Genomic DNA, 26,290 nt, shown 5'->3' with positions numbered 1-26,290 from the left:
GCCTGTTGTTTTATATTTATGACATACGTCATGCTCCTTTTGAGGTTGAAAAGAATTTCTAGTTTTCTTAAGTCGAGCTCCTTTCTAACCGCTAACCAATGAAAGAGACCTGTCGAACATGCAAGGAACGTGATTGGTCGCAATTTTTTACTACAGGGGGACAGCCCATCACACACCAAAGAACAGCGGCTAACAAGCCTGGGCAGGGTGAAGCATAGACATCAATTGACGGTGTTGGGTTAGTGAGGGAATAACAGGGAAGTGCTCCATCAAGCATGACGGCCAAAACAACTGGAAATAAATGATAACGCCTGAATTCCAACGATCTCCTAGCAACACAACACACCATACAAAAAAAGGGTAACCTTAGTGCCGAAGATTTTCTAGATGAGCAAACAGTTATCTCATGCATCAAGCTGCAAATGGCCGTGACAGCCCGTAACAACAGAGTATCGCTGTTCTTGTTCAAGTGATTTCAGAGCAAATATGACAATCATAATCTTTTGCATTTTGTGAATTATGGTATCAAGGTCTTTGGATTGAGAATAATTGGCACAATGATTGATGAGTCAACCAAATTCACAAAGAAGTCAAACAATTGCACAATAAAGACATTTTAGGAGAATGCCAACATGATTTCATGCAAAATGTGACAGTATTTTATACACATTGTTCCTAGGAAGTCATTCTTATAGCTTTAAAGCGGATGAAACACGCATTTTAATCTTGAAACAATCTGCAAACACTGCGTTACATCCACCATTTATATAATTCATCATTTATTCCTCACCGAAATGCAGTAAATAAACAAACACAGCTGAACTTTGTGAACGAAGGAGCATATTGATGGGCGAGCTCTTTCTCCCACTCTCCATGTTTGACGCGTGGCCGTGCTCTTTCACCTCGTTCTCGTGGGTTATATCGTGGGCGTGCTTTGTTGGGAGAATGGTCCAATAATGGACTAAGAAAAGTTTTAAGAAAAAAAAGTTTTAGAAACCTTTACGACTGCTGGGGCAGTGTTTCGAGCACAAAAATGCACTTTGACTAGTTGATCATATCAAGCATGAGAATGCACGTTTAACATTGTAAAGAAGTCAGAATGCATGACACACTGTGGCTGTAAATCACAATAAGAATGTCAATGCACTTGCTGTCACTGAAGTCTGTACACATGACAAATAAACTTGAAACCATCTCTTTAATAAACCTTGTTTTGTGGAGCTTGCAGGTATGGAGAACAGCAAGTACACATGGATGTAACTCTCATGCTGTTGTCTGAAATAAATGCATCAGAGCCAGAGCGCATCACACATCAGATCTTCCTTCCGAGAAATTGAAAAAGCTATGTAAACATGGTAAAAAGGGTTCATCTTACCTTGCTTTGAAAGTCGGGCGTTCGGGGTAGCATCGCGTCCCTGATCGCAGCCACGCACCCCAATAATTTCCAGTTTATTTAAATACTACAGGAGATCGCACAGCAGACCCGCGGTTCCCACAGGTAGATGATTCAAATCGTACTTCATTTAGGACACCGTTTCTAAACACTCTTATGGTGTTTGGTGACCACCTGTCCTCGCTGGAGGTCTTCTCAGATGTCACCTATGGAGCTAAATGGCCTGTTTTCGATATGGTTAGGTAGGAGTAGGAGACTGAACGAGGTGCAGGGTATGAGGGAATCTTAACACCCCTACACAATCCAACACTACACTGTATGCATCAACGAGACCCTCTCAATGCAGATTTGTCTTGAAAAGGGGCATCCAGACAATGGAATGCCCCAGGAACATAAGACCATTCACGGCTTGTTGAAATGAGCTGCAGCACAGACTCATGAATTTGAATGAACTGTTTTCTCATCAGAAGCTGGGTTAGGGTCTGGTTATTTTAAACCTGCGAAAATAAGGTCCAAAAGCTATTTTAATTATATAAAAATGAACAATTGTGCAAATAAAGTAAATGCCATATACTGCACGCAACTGAGATTTGGCTTTATATTATATCAAGAAAAAAAAACAAGCAACGAAAAGGATGTTAGGGGTTTAGTTTGGGGATGCATGGTAGGCCCGATATTATGGCCATAGCAATATCGCCACATAATTGCTCATTTTTCATATTATCGGTAACATATCACCCTGATAACAAAAGCATTTCAGAGAAAAATAAATAAATGCTTTCTGCAGTGAATGTTTTAAAATAAAAGAAGTTGTCCAGTTTTTGCCTTTGGTTTCACGCTCAGAAATATGTTTATTAATATTTAGATACTGTATATCAGCCTTTATATCGGTCATCCACTTCCTATTTTGAAGAATTATTAGTTATAATCCAAAATGTACATAACAGTGCATCCCTAGTTTAGCTGAAAAGACCCCTTCACCCTAGTCCAAGCCACAGACTAAACATCTGATGCATAAGGAAAACACTTTTCTGGAAACACTTCAGCACGTTCGTCATCTGATTGGTTGAATATCACAGGACTTCCGGAAGAAGTGCGTGTTGCGTTCCTTAACGTTCCGCCTAGAAACAACACGAAGCCGTCTGACCTAAGTAGCAAGCTGTCGTGTTAACAACTGTTGCAGTAAGAATTCATCACGATCGACTAAACCCTTTATTCTTAAGTATGCGAATGTCTGTTACTGCAGGTACATGTCAACACCTCTAAACATAACGCGGCACAAAACAAAACGTGATTGGTCGATTTACCTGTCAGTAACAATGAAAAAGCTGGACAAAGAAAGCTGCGAAAGCTTCCAAGACCTTGAGTATGAAGTACCTTCACCCTAAAGTCTCTATGGCATTTTGGTCCCTAGGTTTGACTCGGGTCCCTCCTACAATGTATATCAAAAGGATTTTTCATCCATTGAATCCAACAGAAAACCTCCGATTTAGATTCAATGTCTATATCAGCATGAAGACGTATACTACTACAGGTTGTGTTATCTTCCTGAGTGTATGTACTAGTAAGAGTGACGGATGCCCTATCAGGAACCACTAACAAGCCGCAGTGTTCTCTCTTACATCTAGAAGCCGATTATAAACTACTAGCACAGGATTACAAGGCGTCACTTTAGAGACCAGGATAAGGCTCGTGAAACCCTCTTAACAAGCTTAAAAGATTTCTAGCATTGACAAGTTACTTGCAGTGACACTTACACTCCAGGACCCATGCTTCACATGTACAGACCAATTAAAAGCCATCAATCTCACATGATATCGTCTGTGCAGGATCACACACGCAGCAAAATGACTGTGAAGGTTTGCATTTGAGAGCAGTTAGGTCATTAATATTTTACGGTGGCTGTGACAATTTTTTTTAAAGGGATCTTTCTATTAGGATGGGCCCGTGTAACCAGAGTCTCTTGCTAAATTATGCAGAAGAACTTCAAGCTGGCTATCTAACAGCATTCACATACTGTGCTTCCCTACACACATCAGGCAAGAATCTGGGCTGCATTAACAGCCACTATTCAACCCATTTGAAAGAAACCTTCTGTGCCAGAACCAATAATGCTTTATCAGCAGCACAGACCAGTGGGTGTATTTACATCAGCAACCAGATGCACAGATGTAATGAACCGCAGGTGATCCGTCTCACAGTTTGCATACACTGCCTTCATTTTTTTAGGGGGTGTTCGAAGATGTGCATAATAAAAATGTAAATGTAAAACAAAATCGTTAGCCTGAAAGAAAACACATTGAAGCCCCTGTGAAGATTATAGGACCTTTGGTAGCCCATTTCTAAATAATGCGTTGCGTGGACTGAAGGTCACAGACTAGAAAACGATTATCGAGTGATTTTGCTGAAGGGTTTTGATCAATAGGATAACTGTCTGTCATTCTGTCTGTCAACTAAAAACATTAGGAAGGAATCACTCCAGTTTCCTGGATGATGTGTATGACATTGACTACCATAGTAAGAAATTGTTAAAAAGACTATTGTTGTCAATGGTGTCCAAGAACAATGATTCTTTCAAATATCTTTCTCCGTGTTCATCAGAACAAAGACATTTACAGGTTCAAGAGTCAATTTGATGTTTGGGTCCCTTTCAATATTCTTCAGAAATCATTGCATAATTGAAACATGTCAAATGTACCCTTACTACAACATAATATACGTGGAAGGAACCATTGCTACAACATTACAAGATGAACGTGGACGTGTTTCTGGCACTGTGGAGCTTTGTTGCCCTCTACTGGGGGCGATTCGTGAAACTGTTTTTCTCGATTGCTTTAACACATTTCTTGTAATTATAGCTCCTTTTCTCGAAAGTCGAAACACAAATCCATAACTTCTCACCCAATTCCCACAACATCCTATTTTCACAAGCCCCCAGAAACCCTCACACTACAACATAGTCTTAGACACGGCTGAGATCAATTCAAAACTGTTACTAAAACCTCTTATTGGGATTCAAGAATATTGTGCAGTATATAGATAACCGTATATAATAGAAGAGCTCAGTGTCTATTACAATATTCAACGCAAAAGAGTGCAGAAAGAGCAAAATGCAACAATGAGCTTTAGGAAAAAATAAAAAAGTACGCTACTAGGAATTAATTTTGGATGAAAATAGATGAGAAAAGTAAAAAGAAAAAATATATAAACCGGGTATGCAACACAAAACAGAATATAATGTGTAGTCCACAACACAATATATATTTATGCAATACTGCATATATATATATATATATATATATATATATATAAATAAACATGTCTTCCTTTGCAACTTTTGCCCAATTTCATTACTGGATACTATAACAAATTCTTGGTCTTCTGTCAAAAACATTTTCCACGTTGTAGTCTCTGAACTCAAAAACAGCAAATGTAAAAATCCTAATAAACTTGAAAATCACAAGTTTGAGGGTGTAGCTTAAACCTTGAGCCACACGCAGGATATTTCAAATACAGAGGTCCAGAAACTGAATTTGTCCACAAATTTTTTTTGACTTACATATTTGCATTTTAAAATGTTTGGAGTGTAAATTACCTAACAAATGCAAAAACCATGATTTTGTCTCGTCAAACGGACATTAACACGTAAATTATATGTTTTCGGCGTTTTGTAGTTTGGATAAGGCCTATGCTTAAATGTTGACGCGCCTCAAGATTGCTCAAAACGAGAGTGCAAACTGAAAAAGAGGGAGAACGCGACACAGTCAGCGTCATGTGAATGGCCGCTAACAGATCAAACATTAAACCGTAAGCTACTTACATTGCGCACTTTCACAATAGAAACTATTTCTATTTCTACTTCTGTCAATAGGCTTGTTTGAGATGCCTCGACTGAAAAGAAGACGAGAGAAACGATGGATTCACACGTAGCATCAGCGTCAACGCTTCTCGTTAACTTTCAATGGGTGACGTCATGCGTTGCCGAACTGAATTGTGGGTCCGTCAGCGTTGATTCACTGGCGTCGCTTGCGGCAAGAAGTTGAACATTTCTTGAACATTTTCAAGCGCCAACGCAGACGTCAGCCTATCAGATCACCTTATGCAAATAACCTAGCAGGCACTAGCCAATTGCGTTCAACAATTTAACTGGCTGTTGTCACTATGACGATCGTGAATATCGTCACTATGACGATCGCGTTTTTTCGCATTCTTCTTCGAGTTTAAAAGTGAGAAAGGTTCTAAAACTTATATTAGACAAATTCTTAACCATGTCGGCTGTAAGAAATAATGAATATATCTTCTTTGACAAACGAATGCTTAAACATATATCCTCCTATTTAAAGTTCATCCCAGAAATCTAAGGAAATCTTTGGAAGAGTTCCTATATTGTGTAAATTCTCTAAATCATTTCTAGAAAACACATTCTAGAAATCTTTCATTTCTGTACAAAGTGCAATAATTGTGATTAAATGATTAAAGTGTGTTAGAATTTAACATGCTGTTTATAAAAACTTAAATATGGAAACTGTGAAAAGGATCCGGAATAACAAAACATTCCAATTTTTTTCTTGAATTTAAATGTATTACAGAATATGGCCGTTAAGAATATTCTTCTCAAGAATGTTGTTAGAATCTGGTCGTTTGCAACAGTAATCGAAACAGCCAGACTTTTATAATAAGCTTGCATTTTCAGATATATTCTTCATTACTGTCATTAAAGCTATAAATGACAAATCTAGTACAACACAAATATAAAACTAAAAATCACTAATATATATTAGTTAAAAAATAAATACGACCTCAAGTTGTGTCAATCACATTTACAAAAAATGTCGGACTGTATGTGCAAAGAATACCACACCGTATGCGGCTACCAGTGTGGTCTGTATGGACAACATTTTTTATTATAATGGTTCTAACTGTGTGTTTACATAGAGCGCGAATGAGGCGTCAAAAACGCGCTATCCGCGAGTAGTTTGACGCTTGAACATTTTGTGTTTACTCGCTTCATTCGCGTCATTCGCTTCATTCGCGTCATTCGCGCTATTCGCTCGTGAAATTCGCGTCATTCGCGCTATTCGCGTCATTCGCGAGTGAAATTCGCTTCACGAAATTCTTTTTACAATTTACCGGATTCTCCGACCTCCTCACTCACTTTCTTCCAAGCAAGATCCTTTTTATTCCTATTTTTATGAACACGTATCATATAGCTCCGGGTGTCCACACACTGAGATGAGCTTGTCCTCCATTTTTTATTTCTGCCTCTGCTCGCTACGTCGTCTACGTCACTACTCGAGCAGGCGCCTGATTGGTTAACGCGGCGCGAATTTTCGCCAAAGTTCAGATTTTTCAACTCGCGCGATTCGCGCGATTCGCGCAATTCGCGCCATTCGAGTCATTCGCGCTATTCGCGTCATTCGCGCCGCCTCATTCGCGCTATTCGCGCCGCAAGCGCGTCTATCGCGTCTTTGCATTGACTTAACATGTAAATCACTCGCGCTTGACGCCTCATTCGCACTCGGTGTGAACACACAGTAATGCGTCTCTTGTCGCATCGCGCCGCTTCCGGTGTAGACACGGCGTGACGTTCAGCTGGTGATGTTTATTTACTGTCAACTCTTACACAAAAACACACATATCTATCCCAGTCTACAATTCTTTCAACTTTACATTATTTGAAACCTTTCTCAATTAAGTCAACATAAAGTTTGTTTACAAACTTTTACCTCATCGTTCAGACCCGTGCTTGCACGGTATGAAGCATACCGCAACAAACATGTTTTACTTACCGTGTCGCGTCTGGCTGGGAGTGATGTAAAAGTAATTCAGTCTATGGAAAGTCCTCATAAAACATGACATTTATTAGTGTATTTGTAGTCAAATGAAACAGACCTGAGTCTCTTTGATGCCGTCCATTTGTCCGTTCTCAAGATATCTAGTAGTCCATCGTGAGGTCCGCTTTCCCCACTGCAAACTGTTGTTAGCCGTTGCCATGGAGATGTCGACGTCAGAGGTAATGCTGCATTCACGTGCTACTAGACATTTCCATGTTGGTGTAAATGTTGTTCGTTATATGCATTTCGGAAATGTTCTAGATTCTAAGGAATGTAGGTTTGCACACGTGTAAGACATTTCTTAAATAAAAAAAAATGTCAGACATTTCCCCCTTCCCACAAAACAGTTTCTAACGTTAATCGTAATGATAGAACGAAATGTGTTCAGGGATGTGCTGTGTTTGAATAAATCTGTACGTGAGACAGGAGGCTGCATGACTGCAGTGATAAGTGTCTGCCCGGGTTGTTTTGTTTTCGTAATTCCTGATCACTATCACCAGAGGACGCAATTGTTTTAGTTCTTACACATTTCAGGCTCATTCGGGCTCTTGTCTTAATCGGCAAGCGAGCTACAGCTGGATTATTATTATTATTATAACGTCGCTGTTTTGTTTAATTTATTTTCAATTGCATTTCTTTATACAGCAAAGTGCAGCTGTTCTTAAGCATTCATGGTGTAGGTGCGTCATGAACGGATGAATGCATGCTTTAAAACCTGGGGGTGAATATGAAGAGTTTGAGAAATGAGTGACGCTTTTAGATTTTTTCTAAATTAATATCAATCCATCTGCAGTTGGTTTGTTTTGTTTTAAGACATAATAACTCAAATGACAGCTGGAAACATGGTAACATGATTTTAAAACGGAGTAATCTCATTTTGGAAGCAAATTTCATGTACCCAGCGTTCTAAAATTCGTCCAATGTTATACAGTCATACAGTTGTAGGTCTGATTTAAATTCTGGTTGGGCCACTTACATATGTTGCAAACAATTGATATCTAACTTAGTCAAAGAGAACACGACTCGATAGTGTCCTTGCTCATTTTTCCGCCATAATAAGCAAGTCGTTGCTCGCATTGCTGCTTTTTTATGGCTTTCTAACGATGCACCAATTTCGTAAATGCACGCTCAAGTGCTGCTTGTGATTCGGCCTTAAGAAAGGCGTATGGGGTAGGGGATTCCTGGAGACCCCCTTCTTCAAGAAGACCTCCCCTCTCCCTCCCTCCCTCCCTCCCTCATCCTCCTCCTCCCCTCTCTCCTCGCTGAAACTCAGGAGCGCCGCCGATCGGTACCGACACCTCTCCTCCTCGAGAGCCAAGATGGAGGGTCCGCGCTTCGCGAGCACAGGAACGAATCCGCGCACGCCGTTCTCTGCTTATCAATGAAGAGGATTTATTCTCGATCAGCGTCTTCGTCTCGGTAACCCGAAGCCGTTCCGTTCGTTTGGGGAGTTTTTCCTGGAGAGAATAATTGATCCGAGGATGAGCTCGGGTGAGGGAGAGGACACATCTAAGGAGGCGGCCGACATAGCGGCGTTTTTTAAATCCGGTAAGTGGAGAAGAACGGGCGCGCGGCGCGATGTTTTTGTGACCGTCCGAAATCGCGATTCACGCCATAGACCGAAAATACCGTGGGCTGTTTTTTGAGAGGGCGGTGGTGGTCCATGGGCTGTGGATCTTCTGGCATAAATGCCGAGATAGAGTTTACAGATAGCAAATGGATAGGTCAGACACTTTGGATGCTTTTGCATGACATCAAATGTGGCGTATGACGCTACACCTTCATACGCGCGTGCATGCTTTGGTATTGTGCGTCAACGTGAAAAAAAAACAGTCATCATCCGAGACTGATGCATTTCGGTTATCGTTAAGTGCACGAAGCACAGCCTGTACTCAAGCATGCTATGCTGTCCAAGTGCTCCGTGCGTAAGTGGGGCAGCACTTTCTTCCCTCGATACATCACGGTTTATGTGACGATTGATCGTGTTTCACAGTGGGTGACGTCATGACGGTAGGATTTTTATGCGTTTGGATCCCTATGATGTCATACCTGTCTGTCATCCTCAGCTTCGTGCATAAAGCCACGTTTGTTTATAGGCCTATATGTTCAGGGTAACGCAATGTTCAGCTATATTGCAGTTGCATGTTTCCATATGTTCACTTCAAGCACATGTGGCCTTTTCTGCACTGGCTTGTTTCAGTCAGCTGTTGCTGTGATTTGTGTCAGCTGTCTCTGCAGTACCAGGTGCTTCCAAGAAGGGGACACTGTATGGGCCACGACGCCCTGAGTGACAGCAGGAGAGCCCATACATCCTCTATTGCTAGTGATGCATATCTCTTATGGCCTTCTGAGATCTGGTATCTCCACATTTTGTGTTTTTTCCCGATAAATCATCATTCTTAGTCACACTTTATATCACTGGGTTTTGCAAATATTTTATTATTATAGCAAATTCCAATTCAATCGTGACAGTATTATGAAGGCCCAGAGGCTCTGTAGAAAAGAATATGAATATCGTTTAGGGTAGGGACATTTTTTTTTAGGGAATATAATTTTAGTCTTTCTTTCTTGCCTTCTTTCTTATTCAATACAAACGCTGTGACTTTCTATTGTATACGCATGTATTGCGTATATATATCAATAGTGAATTAAACTTTTGACATTTTTATTTAAAAGAGGAGATGTAAATGAATATATAGAGTTGTCTGTCGTGTCACGTACCACCGGGGTCTCTTCAAGTACCACAGTTTAAGAACCACTGGCCTGTTGGGACAACGTCAGGGTGCGATAATAATGAGAGGTTTTCATTTCCGGTTGAACTATCCCATCCTATTCAACGTATGCAGTAAACTTTCAGATTGTCGCTTAAGAACCAGTGCCCTGAGGAAAAACATTGTATCCGTGTCTCTGTTCTGTGTAGCATCTCAGTATCCTCTCTGTCCGACACACCCCTGGTGGATGTGTGGAGATGCCCCAGGCCTTTTCAACAGTTTTGGCACAGCCCCTCTGGTTGTCTTTGCGTTGAACACATTTCGTGTTTTCAGTGCATTGGAATGCCACATCAGTGCCCTACTTAGCCGCCGAGCTTTGAGCGCAGCCTCTTAGGGGCTAGACGCCCACCTAAAGAGCGTCTGTTCAGTTCTAAAGCAGATCTTTCACACCAACCTTGGCCCAGATTCTAAACTGTCATTAAATGATGAGCTTTGAAAATGGCTCTGTATTTTCCAGAACCAGCACTGAATAGAGATGCGGGTCTGTTCAGGCGGTCAGTGAGAAGGTTCTTATGAGGAGTGTGTGAGTGACACGTTTCAGCGAGAAAAACAAGGCCCATGCTGACCAAGTGCCACCCAGTTGGGCGTACAACATGGCCCGCGAACACTTCCGGTGTCTTCACCTCCTGCCGTTGGTTTAGCGTTCGATGAGCAATTCAGTCGTTTATATAAATCAGTGATTTAGAATCATAAGATTCTCATGTAGAATTAGAGTAGGCAGATATACTCCAAGGTCCATAAAGTTGCATATCTCTTAATATCATGCTTTCCTAGTAGATGCCTCAGCATTAGTTAGACCAATTCTAAAGCTTTAGTAAATCACTTCCACCGAGAATTTTCTGGTCTCATTATTGTTGCACCCAAACCTCTTTTTAGTTGTACAAAACAGAATGGGACGTCACAACTAGCGATGGGACTGTGGCTTTTACAACCAAGGGTTGTTCCACCATCTTTCCTAATTTGTAATCACACGACCGAATGGGAACGGTCTGTTTTTGACATGAAAGATTCTAATGAAGTGTGAATAGTCGTTGCTGTGTCATTACAGAAAGAGAAGCGAGTTGTTAAGCCGTAAGGTGCCGTTTCACTACCCCAGTCACTGATGTGACTTTCTGACTTGGGGAAAATGATTGCCATGTCAGAGCTATAGTTTTCTCATCATTCTCTCATTTTACCAAACGCAGACTAATGTAACCGCTCATTTCCTGTTATGCGTCGCTGACGTTTGACCTGAAGGCATCTGTCATCGCTAAAATCATTCTCCGGTTACGTCTTTTCACGTGTAATTAGAGGTTAGCTAAAAGTGAAGGGAGGATTGCGGCTTGGGATATTTCCTAACATTGCTTCACTTTGATAAACTATAAAACGTAATTACAGCGTCGTGGAACATGTTATTTGCGACAATAACATATTTGAAAATCACGTGATATAGAAAATGAGATAAAATTTTCCCTTTTCTCTCGCATCAGGGGTAGTGCGAATGTTGCGTGTCATGGCTGACTGTTTTAAGAAATCACTCTTGATCAATACCATTCATCGTGTACAGAAACATGTGGTGTCATTTAATGCGCGTCAGTCTCATTTATAGCCCACTAGCGTCATTTTGAAAATAATTGTTTGACAGTTTCTGAGCTCGCTGTCGCTTCCATTATAGGAAAACAGAAACAACCATGACCACAAAGTCAAGTAGCAGGTATCCGAGCATCATTAAAAGAAAAACATCCTGATCTCAAGACAAGAATAGAGCAGGCACGATGCCCAGCGTCTAGTTTATCCAATCTGATATGTAAACTAGCATACGGCGGCTCATGATGTTGAGCATATCCATGGCTTGTGTAGCAGAACGCATTGCATTATGTAATATAATGAAGCCCCGACGAGCAAACATTATCTGACCCTCCTCCACGCTCTTGCTGGAATGTCGATGCTGCAGATGTAGAATTGATTCGCCTGGGACGGGAACGTAAAAGATAGAGACAAAAAGGACATGAAATTGAAGGGTTGGAAAGGGAGGGCCTTTCAGTATGTAAGTCGATGGTACAGTATCTGTCTGTAATGTTTTCGTATTGGAGTGTTTTGGGGGATTTTAGTGTTTTTAGGGGTGGATACATTTTTGAGTCAAGTATTGAGCGAAGAATAGCACCGTGAACTATGAATAGATCATACTGTCATCCTATTTTTAATTAGAAAAAATATTTTTTTCATCTCTTTAAGGGGTTTGGAGTACATTGTTGTTGTAATGAGGAACAGATGTCGGAGGGGAGGACACTATGGATGTTGTTCGTTTTTAATTTTCAGGAGAAAAAAGGCGACCGCTGCCGAACAGTTTAATTATTTTATTTGTTTCATTTATTTACATAAAATAGTAGTTCAATGTATTCAAAATCTGCATGGTGTTTCAACACGTCTTGTGTTTGTGATGCAACATTATTATGACTGTCACGATATCAGATTTATCAGTTATTGTGGCAAAAATATTTTGTAATAACAAAATTATCATAACATATAATTAATAAATAAAGAGCTATATCAGTCAAATTCATCTTTAATTTTGTACTATTTTTGTCAATAAATCACACACATGAATGACATTTGTAAGGAAACAGAGAGAGAGAGAGTTTGTAACCATTGTGGCATTTAAGGTCAAATTAGCATGTAACAATAAACTTATTGTCATTATTAATAAATTGTGAGCCTTATGCAACATGTTTCAATATTTTGAGTTGAACAATGTTCACCAAACCTGTACGTATTATACAGTATATTTTATATACTGAAACATAAAATGTTAAAAATCCAACATTCACAACATGAGCTACGACAGCAGGTTAATTCAGGAAAATACCTGTTCGGGGTAAATCATTCATTCCTGCAAGTCCTTCCACTGCCATATAAACCTTATCTGATCAAGACTGGGTATCAGACACCTGCCTTTCCCTGCAGATGCTCCTAGGTCAGTGTTGACATTTGCCATGTAATATTGAGGTAAGGGTAAAGGCCAAGAGTTCTGATCTAGTGTCAGTCAGGAGGGCAGCTGGTGAAGGAGGTCTTATCGGTGAGCGTCAGTCCTCAGTGTGTCATAAGGGAGGATTTGGGCTTAGCTGGATTCGAAGTCGACTCTCTAAAACCTGATCATATCACACAGTCTCAGCGGGATACTCCAAAGCACCACACACACGCACACACAGACAGACAGACGTGTACTTAGCTGTCTAAGTGATGACGTACTAAAGATGTCTGTTGGAATTATTCAATTCAAAGCTGTAATTGCAAAACACTAATTTAAGAAGAATGTGTTTCATTTGCAAAATTGGATTATTTGGTATTTGCTATATAAATCTATTGAGGTCAGGTTAACTAAACTCTAATAGACACTCGCTTGTGTCGCTTTGTTAGGGAAGGTATCTCACGTATTTATTTTCTTTCATTTTTATCCCCGGGCCGTCATGAGATCTGTAAGAAAACCTAACTTTGCTTTTTTACTAGAACCGCACAGCAAAATCACCAGTGTTAAAAAAGGTTGATTTAACACTCACGGTGTATACTTAATGTAATCCACACTCTCAAAGTGTGGATTATATATACAGTACAGTGAGAATTAATTTGAGCTACATCACGATTCAGACTTGACTAGTTGTTTTATTTGAGCAAACACATGCAGCAGTTAACCACCTTAACTTGGATAATGTTTAACTGATTCAGTTTGAAGACTTAACACATGGTTAAACAAGAGGAGGTGTTGTCTGTAGCCCACAAATTTCTTGTTGGTCTCCTTTTCTGCAGTTCAGGTAGACAGTTTATGTAGTGAGACGTGTTCGTGAATGAAAGCTCTGGTTCTTGTAAAAGCTCTACTAAACGTGATGCTGTCCAGCTGGAGACAGCAGGGGACTATCAACAACGCAGTGAAGCATCCTTATACTTCAAAGATACTTGTTGGATTCTGTTGGCATTTAAACTGGGAGTGTAATGCTAGTAAGTGAAGGTAAAGCACACTAGCAAAGTATAAGCACAGTTAACCACTGTACTAAATCTATGACCTACTCATGATACTGCAACACAATAATTTAAATGCAAAGCATCAGAAAGTCAACAGGTAAAGAAAATACCTTGTTTCTGAAAACAAGATCAAATCTATAAGTATTCATAAAGCAGACCTCAGGGTTTGACGGATTAGCATTAGCAGTTAGTCCTTACAAAATTGCGCAAAAACAAACAATGCTTCCGTTGACCGTCCAGATAGAACAGGTACGTCTGTAAGATGTCTGCTGGAGATCTGGAAAACGTTTTTAAAACATCTGATAAACATCCTAGAAAGAGCAATTTAACATACGTTGTAAATCATAAAGACGTATTGCAGATGACAAACAATAAAACAATATGTCTTCCACATGTACAGTATATGCAGACATCAAATTGACTTTTGCCAGGTGCGCTATCAGGGCAATTGTGTTTAAATATCGCATATGTCAGTGGGTGATGTTTGGGCTTGAAATACAATTATAGAGTATACGCCTATATATTTTCTGCTACAAGGACTTGAGAAATAAGTCAAATGGCATTTATAGGCGATTGGTTAATGTTCTGGAACTTGTTGTCTATAAAGTAAATCTACTGGTCCATTAAACACCTGTTTAAGATGCTTTAAATATATAGGGCAAAAATGATCTCAATACATAACAACTTTTTCATTATCCCTCAATTCGGTGGGGCTGCACAATAAATAGAAATTTTGAAAATGTGCATAGTATGCATATTGCAATGGTCTGTGAATAAGACTGTGAAACGTGTATATTGACTGTATAATTTTCAATTTGTAAATATATTTTAATGTAGACTGAATGGATTTTACAGAGTTCAAGCTTTACCGTATCACATAGGCCGATCATATATCGCTTTATTTAGCAAATTATCATATCACATTTTTCTTCAACATTGTGCAGCCCTTGTATCTTGACAAAACATTGACTTGGGGACGAAAATGGAAAGCGATAGATACATGACTGCGTGAAAATGTGAAGTGGCTTTTCCTTGTCAAATAGTGTAAATGCAGTTCTTTGATGTTGATTTCTGTTAGACCACATGTGCTTCTTCAAAATTTCACTTCAAGGTGTGTAAAGAAGCGCCTTCATCTTCAGAAAAGGACATCCGACTCATCTCTCGTATCTCTTTTTTTACAGAATGCTCTCTTCCAAAATGTGAACCCAAGCTTGAATTACCCAGTCACACAGGTAGGAGACTGTTATTGTTTGGTTGAGCCACGATGAAGACGTACGTTAATCTTTAACTTTTACAGTTATTGTGCCATAACGGTTTTCATTCCCCACTTGTTTTTTTTGTCTCGCTTCAGTAATGTTTTCTTTTTCATTTAAGTTGGGCATCTCTAATATTTTTGCACAGTTTTCAAAGTGCAAGTCTGCATTTATTTATTTGTATCATGTGTGTTGTGTTTTGGGGATTGTAATAGAAATGTTTAGAGGTTGTCTCTTAAAATATCATTATAAATCTCGCTAGCTCTGTCCACCCCAACATGGTGAATATTGCTGGCTTTACTCTGTAAAATGTGTTTATTTCCTTTCATTAAGTGCACTGGGTGTCAGGAACTCACTTTATTCGGCTAAAGATTAATCACTTTCCAGGAAATCAAACGAAGACGTTGACATTATTTTTTGTAGCCGAGAGGTCTATGTTTGTGAAGTAACTATACTTGACCCAGTTAAGTCTATATTAGTTGAACATTTGCTTGTCCCAAGACAGTATCTTCTTCAGCCAGCCGGCAGTGTGCAGCGTAGTTCTCTGCTTTCTGTCTTCAAAGTGATCTTTTATTGCATTTATCTTGAGTATCATAGAGCCGTGCATCATTATTTGATCACTGGGATCATTTGCAAAGCTTGCAAACCTCAAACATCATTAGTATTTGTCTAATAACACCGAGTTTTTGTAGAACCCCGTTTTGTTTTGGATGTTTGTTGCTGGACAGCTCGAAGTCTTGGTCGTGCTGGTTGTGTCAGTGATGCTGCGTATGTGTGAATGAAGCATTATGTGACCGTTTCTGAGCAGCGATGATCATCATCAGTTGAAGACACACGTCTAAAAATAACCGGAGGTGTGCGACGGTGTGGCTGTTTCACACATTCAACCCCCACAACACATTTCATACGGAACCTGAGCTTGTTATTCATGTCAAGCTGTGCTTTTTATGATCGGCTTCCTAATGACTGCTCAACCTGATAACTACAGACAACAATGTCCGTCATGGTCAATTAAGAACTTGTTTTTCCCTGTAATGATTTTGTCAGGATTTTTTAAAGTCCCCCTGTAGTTGATCAATTTGTTATTTGATACTCATTGAGCATTAAAATAGCTTTATGTGAAAGTTTTTTTCTGTGACAATTCGTGCCTTAAAATATCTCTCTACACCCCTGCCTCATTTAGTATACACGGATTCGTGAATATGCAAATTAGTCCCAGCCGCCACTCTATGCTAAATTTGTGTTTACATAAATTACAAAGAAATCTGGCAGTGTTCAGTAATAAAAGGTTTAATCTCCATTTTATTTAAGATCTTTTAGCTGATTGTTCCATGAAGAGTTAGATGTTTACACTTGCACATCTCTAAAAGTGACAACCAAACTGTTTCTTTGTCGAAAATATATGTTTGCTTATACATTTCCGGTTGTTAATTGTTAGGCAAGCAAACTTTGCCCCGTTCCCAGATTACTTTTTCTCTAATTGGGGCCTGAAGTGTATTAAACCCATGCAGAGATGTGCCGGAATCTGGTTCATTCTCAGGTCCGGAGGGAGACACTAGCACAATGAATATCTCCAGAGGTGGTCTTCGTGCTGTCTGCCAAAGTACTCGACATGCCCGTCACCGCCAATCAGTCCCACCACAGTCGTGACCTGTACCAGAACAAGCTTCAAAGACTCTCTACAAAACGTTCAGGGAATAAATTGCCTCTTTCGAACAAATAGACTCATCCAAACACTCTGGTAGGCTTGTGTCCAGAGCAGCTTTCAAGCAGGTGAACCCCTATACAAAGATGTTCTTAAAAGACCTCTGTAGTTCTCTTGGCATTGAAAGCAGTGGGCTTTGAAGGCTAAATACGTTCGGGGTCATCTGAGGTTAGAACGTTTCTGAATGTGCAAATGTTGTGAGAAATAATGATTTTGAAACATTTTCTTTCTGTTTGGGCAAGCTCACAACTGTTTGGTCAAATGGAAAGTGTGCCGTTTCTGCACCTCTAGCGGCACCAGCTGGAGCTAGTAGCATAGAAATATAGAGAATATAATTCATTGAAGCTTGACGCGGTTTGCGGTTGCAGTAGATGTGGACATAGCATAGAAAAGGTACTTATTGATGTCACATTGTGTCGGTTGTGGACATTATTTTAAACTACAGTATGGTACCTATACTATACTGAAAAAATAAATAATATAACACTGGACTACACCAGCTGGAGACATTTCCTGAGCATCAGCATTTATAAATAGCTGACCTAATATATGTTTTCTAGAACACCTCTGAAATAAAGTAGCGTCTGTGACCATTAGTTGTTTGATTAATTGTCTATGTTGCTTTAATGATTATTATAACTCATTGTCTTACATTGTTTGTGTGCTTCATTTATTAAATATTTGTAACACGTTATTGTGATTTTATTCATTCTTTCGTAAATTGTCACCTCCAGTTTATACAAAATATTTTAAAACATTCCATTAATTTATGAAGTGCAAATTTATAGATTTATTTGATGAATGTAGAAATTATGTAAATAGCCAAACCTGAAATAATTGTGCTTAGCTCAATAATTGCGATGAAACGTTTATTTATAGGGGTCTTATGACGCGGATACGTGTTTTTCCGTGTATATGGTGTGTTATTAGTTGCCCATGCATGTATTAGACAAATGTAAAATGCATGTAAAAGCAAATGCTCAACCAGACCTGCCTGAAACATCTCGTTTAACCACACCCCCACAAATCTAAGTCAGTTCGTGGTATGATTTGACTAAGAACGCCCATATGTATACGCATCTAAGGTGGGCGTACCTGTCTGTACAATTGCTTTGGAACCTGATGTTCCAAATATGGTAAGAGGCGTTACATTTCCGTAACACGCTTGCAGTATTCGACCAATCACTACACACTGGATATCTGGCCAATCACAGCACACCTCGCTTATCAGCCATGAGCTTTGTAAAAAATCTCAGAGAGGCGGAGCAAAGAGGAGACGCAAACATGCACAGTATGCGGAAAATGTAGCGTTTTTTAACGTTTAATCGTGTGTACACGTTGCATTACATCTGAAACAAACGATAATATTCGTTTTAGCCGTGTCACATGACTCCTTTAATAATCATGACAGCCCTTGTTCACAGTTCAGAGCCACTGTTTGCGTTTTGAGCTTAAATAGAAAACATGTTAATAAGGTTAGTGTAAGTCAAATGTAAAGATGTTAAATCGTATGTGCAGTAGAGTTGCGTGTATAATAATACAAAAAAAGCGTTTAAAATGCTTTTATGATTGAAATGAAACCAGTGCTGATAATGCACCGACGATGACTCAAAAGCGTCCATTTACAATGCCTAATTCAATCCGAACATCATTTTCAGATGATTATTTGCTCAATACACGCACACAGGCTCTTCATTTATGGGTGTTAGATTGCCAATACCAACACCACACTGAATGCTTCACCAGTCATGCATTAAATCACATTACATTTCAATCACACACCTATATATATATATATATATACACTACAGCTTCTGTTTCCCGGATTCGTCCTGAAGGCAGACCGAAAATACTGAGAAAATTACAGATAAGAGCCCTACCGGACAGTTTATGCATGAAATTACATTATGTAAATGGACCTCCCCGCTGTTTACATAGCAGCCTGCAGTTAGCGCAGTGTGGGCTAATTCCAGTGCGTTTACTCCACGTAAACAGCCCATATAATTGTCCACTTTGCGCTTACGGCGAAATATCACAACCTCATCTCGTTCCCTTTAAGACTTTAGGGTATCGACACATTTCATTGACGTTTTTTGGCAGTTTTGTCAAGCTTTACGGTGACTATTTCCTTCTGTATGGCTAATGTGAAAGACAATTAAATTGTGATTAGTTTCTAGTTGTTCAATGCAAGTTTAATCCGACCGTCTGTGCTCTGTAAATTTTAAATACCAAACTGAATTATCAAGCGAAGCAAAGGAGATACTGTAAGAGTGTCAATTACGACGGTGTCAGCAAAACGTACCTCGCGCAAACCTGATGCTTTTCTCATAAGCATCCATTGCGTTCAAGCTGGGTCCATGACTCTTATTCTCTGATCACCACCGTCTCATCGGCCCTGCCCCCAACCCCACCGCTAACCAATCACGTCCCGCTGAGAGTAGTTGTGGACCAATGGGGGAGCCCTGAGATGATAATGGGTTCTGTCACAGAGCTGCGTGCAGGGGCCTATGTATTGACTGTAGGAGATGAGGGAGAAGATGGCAGGGAGAGGAAAGGGAGGAGAGGAATCGTAGCATAGTCCCATCACGCTTGGCCTTCCTGCAGCAGCTGAATGTGTGCGTGGATGAAGATTTCTTTCAGTTAAGGAATAATGGCCTTGCAGATCCTCTCTGCTGGGATTTGTAAGTGATGTTTGTGTGATACCTGGTGTGACTGTGCAGTTTCTTGTGTCTTGTGCTGTGGCTTAATATAGCATCATGTTTTCAAAGAGGTTTACTTTGGATTTCCGTGTTAAAGATTTGTTTTGTGTGTGTAGAGTTGGTTAGAGATTTCGTGCTTTTTAAAGATTACTTGAAGGGGTCAAATTCATGTATTCGCCTTTATGTAGACTTGTCACAAAAGAAGGTACTTTGAGAAATGTCTCAGTGGTTTTGTGTTCATACTATGGAAGTCAATAAGGTCCAACGCTGTTTGGTTACCAACATTCTTCAAAATGATCTTCTTTTGTGTTCTGTAGAAGAAAACGAGTCACAAAGGTTTTGAATGACACGAGGGTGAGTAAATGACGACATAATTGTATTTTGGTGTACTGTGCCTTTAAATCGTTTAAATCTTGCTCTTTGTACAGTTGTCTTTATGGTTATTAACAGGGATGTTGCAGTTACATCAGACAGGTTATTCTGTAGGTTAAGTCTAGCGTCAGTAACTTGTTCCCACAGCTATAAGTGTCCTTTCTTGATTTTGTGTTTTCATTGGCTCAGGCCTTAGACGTCCGTACGATAGAGTGCCGTGTGGTTTGAGACGGTTAGAATAATTTGCCTATATGATTTCCTGTTTCTCAGTACCACATACACACAAGTCTAGCAAAAGAGCCTCTATTGTAATAGGCACTATCTTAGTATTTTTTCTGTTGAAAACAGGAAGTGGGGGCGGGGCTTGTCACTTTCTTTGAAATAGTTTAAATAGCCTCAAAGCTAGCAGTTCATCAACGTTCTAGATTTAATATTATGGAGTCAAACGTAACCTACATAGTGTTAAGGATTCAAAGGAAATAAAAAACATCACCAATGAAATAAAACAAATCATTTCCTTTGTTGTGGTTTAGACATAATGGCATGAAGGCTCGGGGTCTGTAAGGTTTTCTTGAAATCAGACCTTTATCTTAGCACCTGTTCTTCAAGGTGTGTCTTTGGAGACGCTCCGACTCCCCCCAGACAGCAGCGATGTCTTGGCAAAGCTTAAGATGCCCCAGAGAGCAAATCAGCTGAAAACATGGCGCATCCATCTGTACACACTGTCACATGTTATACATGTGAAGATGTTAGGACGCTGGTCGGGACTTAATGGAACACCTTTCAGACAAACAGATTATTATAGGTTAGCTATATCACATTCGTTTACATTTATGCATTTGGCTGATGCTTTTATCCAAAGCGAGTTGCAGTCCATTCACATTTCTTTAAATCTGTTTGTGTTTTCTGGGAACCAAACTTTGCACTGGTAACACTTCAAGCTAAGCTATAGGAAAACTAGGGCCCTGTGATATCAGCCTACATTAGTAATATATATATTGTCCACATTAAAATTATAGTAAAATTCATAGAAACTACAGTTTATTTGAACCTTACGAAAAAATAGGACGAAGCGTACAATCTATAAACCAGCGCATGTTCTGTGTTTTTTTGTAGTTTAACTAAACTAAATATAGTACAGTTTTTTCATGTGGTTAATGTCATAAATTGTTCAAGTTAACCAGACTTTTATTTTAACTGGTCATCTTCTCTGTGCATGTTTTACTGAAGCTTTTCTCAAATTAAACTGTTAAATGTCTAAACCGGACGTCACAACCTGCTTTTCTTAATGGGTTGGTCGCGTCGCATCGGGTGTGGACAAAACGTCAAATTATAATGGGTTCTAATGCGCTTCTAATGTCTTTTGTCGTGACGTGTTGCGTCACGCCAGTCACGTCCGGTGTAGACACGGTGTCAGATTATATCTGGTGATGCATTGCATGTGTGCGCATCCCAATATACAACAGTGAGACACAAGCGCCGTGGAAACAGCAAATTTAGTTTTTGTTCCTGGATGACGTGATTCCATCCATGTAATGCCCTACATTACATGTTCTCGGAGTAAACAGGGGCAAATGTTTTGGGAAATTGTGAATTCTCACGTTACTCAACAACCTCACAGGCTTTAAATATTTTACGAAGTAAAATATTCTCTGAGATCACAGAGTTTGCTGTGTTTTCCTGCACAAACAAAGGAATTCATTGGTGTCTGTGTTGTTTCTGTGAAGAGTCTTAGTAAATATATTAGTTTTAACAAGATGCACCACTGCCTTTACAATGAATGGCGAGGAATGCAACGCTTATGGTCACTCTATGGAAGTCCCGCCTTCCAGTAAACGAGCCAATCGTCAATCAGTAAAGACTGCGCTTCTCTGATCGTTGTTGAGAATTTGTGTTGTCAAATTTTGTTGAACCTTTAGACAGCATCTGACACAACTTTGGACTCTTTTCTGGTAGAGTATTCTTCTCATGAGTGTATTCCATTACTACAGTATATCAATCCTATTACTATACTGTGTGATGTCACTTGTGGATTTTATTCTCCGAAATATGGATCAGTATGCAGTGCACATTTCATTATGTTTTATGTTGTGCAGCCCTTGCGTGCAAAAAAGGGTAAATAGATATAGAAAATAATTCAAATAGAACTTAAGTAGAAAACATGAGCAATTTTCAAATGCCATTGTGGTGTCTAGTCTACATTGGTGTATATTTTAAAGGAGTGTCCCATGCCTGTAGTCTGTATTTTAGATGGATTTGGGGTGGAGCTTGGGCAGTTGTGGTCGTGCCCTGTTTGTTTGCGTGAAATCCCAGTTTGAAAGACCTGCAATTAGCAAAATAAGAGCAGTGTGGCCAAATTTAGTCGCAGTAGCCACAGTCCTCTCTCGTCCTATTTTTTGTCTTTACAGAAATCTGGATAACATAAGGAAGTTTTTGCGCAATGAAACATTGATTGAGATTCAAAGGATTGTGAGGTTCATGAATGATTAAGAGTCTGCAGTTTCCTGGTAATGGAATATTCTCCAGGATTTGTATCGGGGCGGGCAATCTGACGATCTTAAATCGTATCATCGATCCACTTTCACTTTTCAATGGAATCGCGAGGATCATGATCTTGTCTGTCGTCTAAAACCTGTGTTCGACATCATCCAGTGCTGCACAGATTAATTTGCGTATGATACTGAAGTGCAACTTTTTGAAAACGCCGCCGTTTTCATTTCCAAGTAAACTGCAAGACGGAACTTTCTGAAAACCATGAAGTCACAGGCTTGCATATTAGGCGCCCGGTCGTGCGAGTATAGCCAAACCAATATGGCGGCTTCCCGTACTGTGAGCTCTCGCTGCTCGACTAGGTATTGACGTTTCCCCAGCAAAATGTGGATTTGCTGCACCAATAAGACCAGCGGAGACACACCATTTGCATTCGCCAGACCTTAAACACACATAAACGTCAACCAACAGTATTAAAAAGCACTTTTGGCTAATAACTGTGAATGTGTACGTGCCAAGACACGTCCTGTTTCTTAACACAACAACTTGACCATCCACTGGCCTGGCGTGCAAACTACAGCGTTTTTATTCGTTTTCCTGCATCTGTGTAAATGCAGATCGGTTTGATAACGCTGTGTACGTGAAACCTTTAAAAAAAGTTGTGTAAACGTATAATGGATTACTCTGGCACCAACTAATATTGAAGTATTTTTCGGCAGGGCTGTGCAGTGCGACATATAAATTGGTCTGTGCGAAGAAAAACTGACCAGTGTAGCACACGTCCGATACAGTTTTGCAAGAACATTAGACAAAGCGCCTTGTTTGTGTGATGCGTTTGTCCTTGAGCTTGTTGTGTGACGTTAATGGATGGCGCACTGGTCATTTACTTAGTTTTAGTCTATTTTGTGATTGAAACTCGTTTCCCGGCTGCTGTGAGTTCATGCAGTCTATATCTAGAGCCCTATGATTTCCGTCATGCGGATGCTGAATCCTGCTATTTAAATCGGTCATCTGCAGTATGGATAATATATATATCACTATGAGTGTTGTGAAGCGGTTGTACAGAGAATTCATATGTGCAGACAACACAGTTTTTTGTTCTGTCTGGTGAAATTGAGTGTATACATGTGAGTTAGGGTAAGGTGTAAATGATGTTTGTTTTTGGGAATAGAGACGGCGAGTGTGTTGAGAGAGAGAGAGAGATAGAGCGAGTGTTCGAGCGATATGTGAAAGTGAGGATCTATTCACAGTGACTTTTGATAAGATATCTCTGTGCACAGCCTGAGGACTCGCGGCTTCATGAATAAAATTACTGCGCCCTACAATTTCCCAGCGATCCAATCATTTTTCTCTGCTCACTTGTGAAGCTATAGTTGAAAAGACTGTGGAAGCTGAAGCATCAGAATGTAAGGCTTTAGTCAGCTGGATAGATGTGTTGAGCAACCTACGGTTGTCTTAGAAAAACCGTGACATCACATACCCTCCTTCTTTCTGCATATTTCAAAGTCTTTTCCAAATTGCGTACTGTGACTGTACGCAAAAAATTGTCATGATTCTGCTGCATCATGTCATGTTTCTCTTAGTATAGTGGCAGGATCGTGACAGAACCTCATGTTTAATGTGGAGAGAGGCAATTATTGTTATTGCTCTCTCCGGGTCGTCTCTGTTCCCATCCTCTCGTTATTGATTAATGCCCTTCCCCTGTTTCCCTCTTGATTTGCTCCCTTATTTAACGCCCTTGTGTCTTCTGTCTTGTGCTGGTTCATTGTGGTTGTGTGGTGAGTCCATGTGTCTTGTCAAGTCTAGTTCAGTGTATTTGTAGTTCTTGTTTTGAGTTTATTTCAAGTCTTTGTGTAGTTAGTCTTAGTCATGTTATTGTATCCATGTTTTGTTCTGTTACCCCCTCGTGGGTCTTTGTTTTATTATTTATTAAATTATCTGTTAACCCCTTAACCGCTGTCTGCATCTGGGTCCTCTCGCCGTGTCTCACCACGAGAATCATGACAAAAAATGATGTCACTAGATTATCAGATGCAATATTTTTCTATAATTTTTGTGTAGCAACGAGAAACATTTTTCATCCACACATCATGGATTCTGACCTGTTTGTTCTGTTATTGTTGATTTTGTTAGTTTAAAGGGATAGTGCACTCATGTACTCGCCCTCCTGTATGACTTTCTTCTGCAGAACACAAAAGAAGATATTTTAAAGAATGTCTGTAACTGTACGACGGCACTACCCATTGACTTGCATTGATTCAGCATCTTATTTTTAAGTGAACCATCACTTTAAATGTAAAAGAGTCTTGCATGCTGTCGATTGTACAGAATTAGTTTATTAATAAATGTAGAAGTGCATTATATTCGGGCATATTTTTAGATGTGCAATGTACTCAATTACATTTTGGCCATATTAAAGTGCCACTTCAGGGGCTTAGATCAGTGTGGTGAAATGAAGCTGTCCAGTCTCAGTGAAGTGTGCAAGACTGCAGTGATCTGCTTTGTCCTCTATAACAGACATGATTAACAGAGGTCATTTTGCCATGTGCCAGTGCCAAATCTACTGACCATTTTGACAAAAGAAACCTGGACAATATTCAAAGTGCTTGTTCAACTGCATTTTTGTGTACATTTATTGTTATTTAATTTGCGTTTAAGAATGCACAGATTTTCTAAACATCTATATTCCCTTATACTCGGTCAACCCTTATTTATTGCGATGCTCCGTTTTATTTAAACTGAACTGATCCCGGGAGCTTGTGAAGTCGTGAAAAGCCTCTTAATTTATGAGGTGTATGTTCAGCTATGAAGAGCAGGATACGTTGCATTAATGTTTGCCCTTGATGCGCAAAGACTCACGGTTCTTTAAAAAATCCAGTCCTCGAGAGTCATCCTTACAAAACAAATCTTGATATGAATCATCATGAATCCGATGTAGGTTGCACTCTTTATATTTAACACCCTTTCATATTCACTGACAGTAGTGTTGAACAAAACAACATTTGTTTAGATTTTCCACTTTAAAGCCTGCATTTTAACTTGTATGCTATCCTAGTTTAAAGGTGCAATGTGGAGATGTTAGCGGCATGTAGCGGCGAGGTTGCGATTTGCAACCAATTGCTCATCCTCCTTATTCTAAGGTAAAAATGTATTCACTCTTTATTATGTAAGGTCCTTATACACCTCTGATGACATCGTTATGTATATTATATTGCATTTAAAGATCCTCCTAAAAACCTAACAATGTTCTATTATTTTATTTCTATTTTATTTCAATAAATATATATTGATAGCTTTCAACTTCTAGGTGGGACTTTTATTACGTCCTTCCACCATTCTGAGTTCTCCAATCTCTTTATTTAAATGACAATTGTCTCGGTAAGGTTGGACTAGGATCTGTCACCAAATTTTCTCCCATTTGGTGGTCTGTCATTGTTGTAAAATGTCTCAGGCCATATGTGTTGTATATTGTGCAGCGTGCAGTATCGTCTATCATCTCTGCTCTTTCATTGTACTCGAGTTTCGTTCTGTTATATTTGTCCTCTTGACATCACTGGCCACATGCTCTGTGACCTCTGACCTCTCTGAGTGCTCGGCAATGACATGCAGCTCGGTCGGGCTGAAGTAACGTGTTGTTCTCCCAGGGCAGCAGCACGCTTAACAGCATCACTGATCTTATTGGCTGACATGACCTTAGGGCCGTGTTACATATATGGCTGACAAGCGAGAAATAAAAAGGGAAACGTGTTCTGTGTATATACAACTGTGTGTGTTGAA

The 26,290-nt window shown here is 39.7% G+C and overlaps 1 protein-coding gene across 1 annotated transcript in view; it reads right to left on the bottom strand.

The window, feature by feature from the left end:
* Positions 1 to 1,408, bottom strand: part of dnah5 (dynein, axonemal, heavy chain 5) — a gene marked incomplete at its 5' end in the record, with an annotated part of 67,302 nt that extends 65,894 nt beyond the window's left edge. Inside the window, one exon of the mRNA XM_079469030.1 lies at positions 1,376 to 1,408. Coding sequence (XP_079325156.1) covers positions 1,376 to 1,408 — 33 coding nt within the window. The remainder of the gene's footprint in view (positions 1 to 1,375) is intronic.
* Between the last annotated feature and the right edge of the window lie 24,882 nt (positions 1,409 to 26,290).

Source organism: Barbatula barbatula (genome assembly GCF_947034865.1).
Source record: "Barbatula barbatula genome assembly, chromosome: 12".
NCBI classification, from domain to species: Eukaryota; Metazoa; Chordata; class Actinopteri; order Cypriniformes; family Nemacheilidae; genus Barbatula; species Barbatula barbatula.
This window is presented reverse-complemented; position numbering and strand designations above follow the sequence as displayed.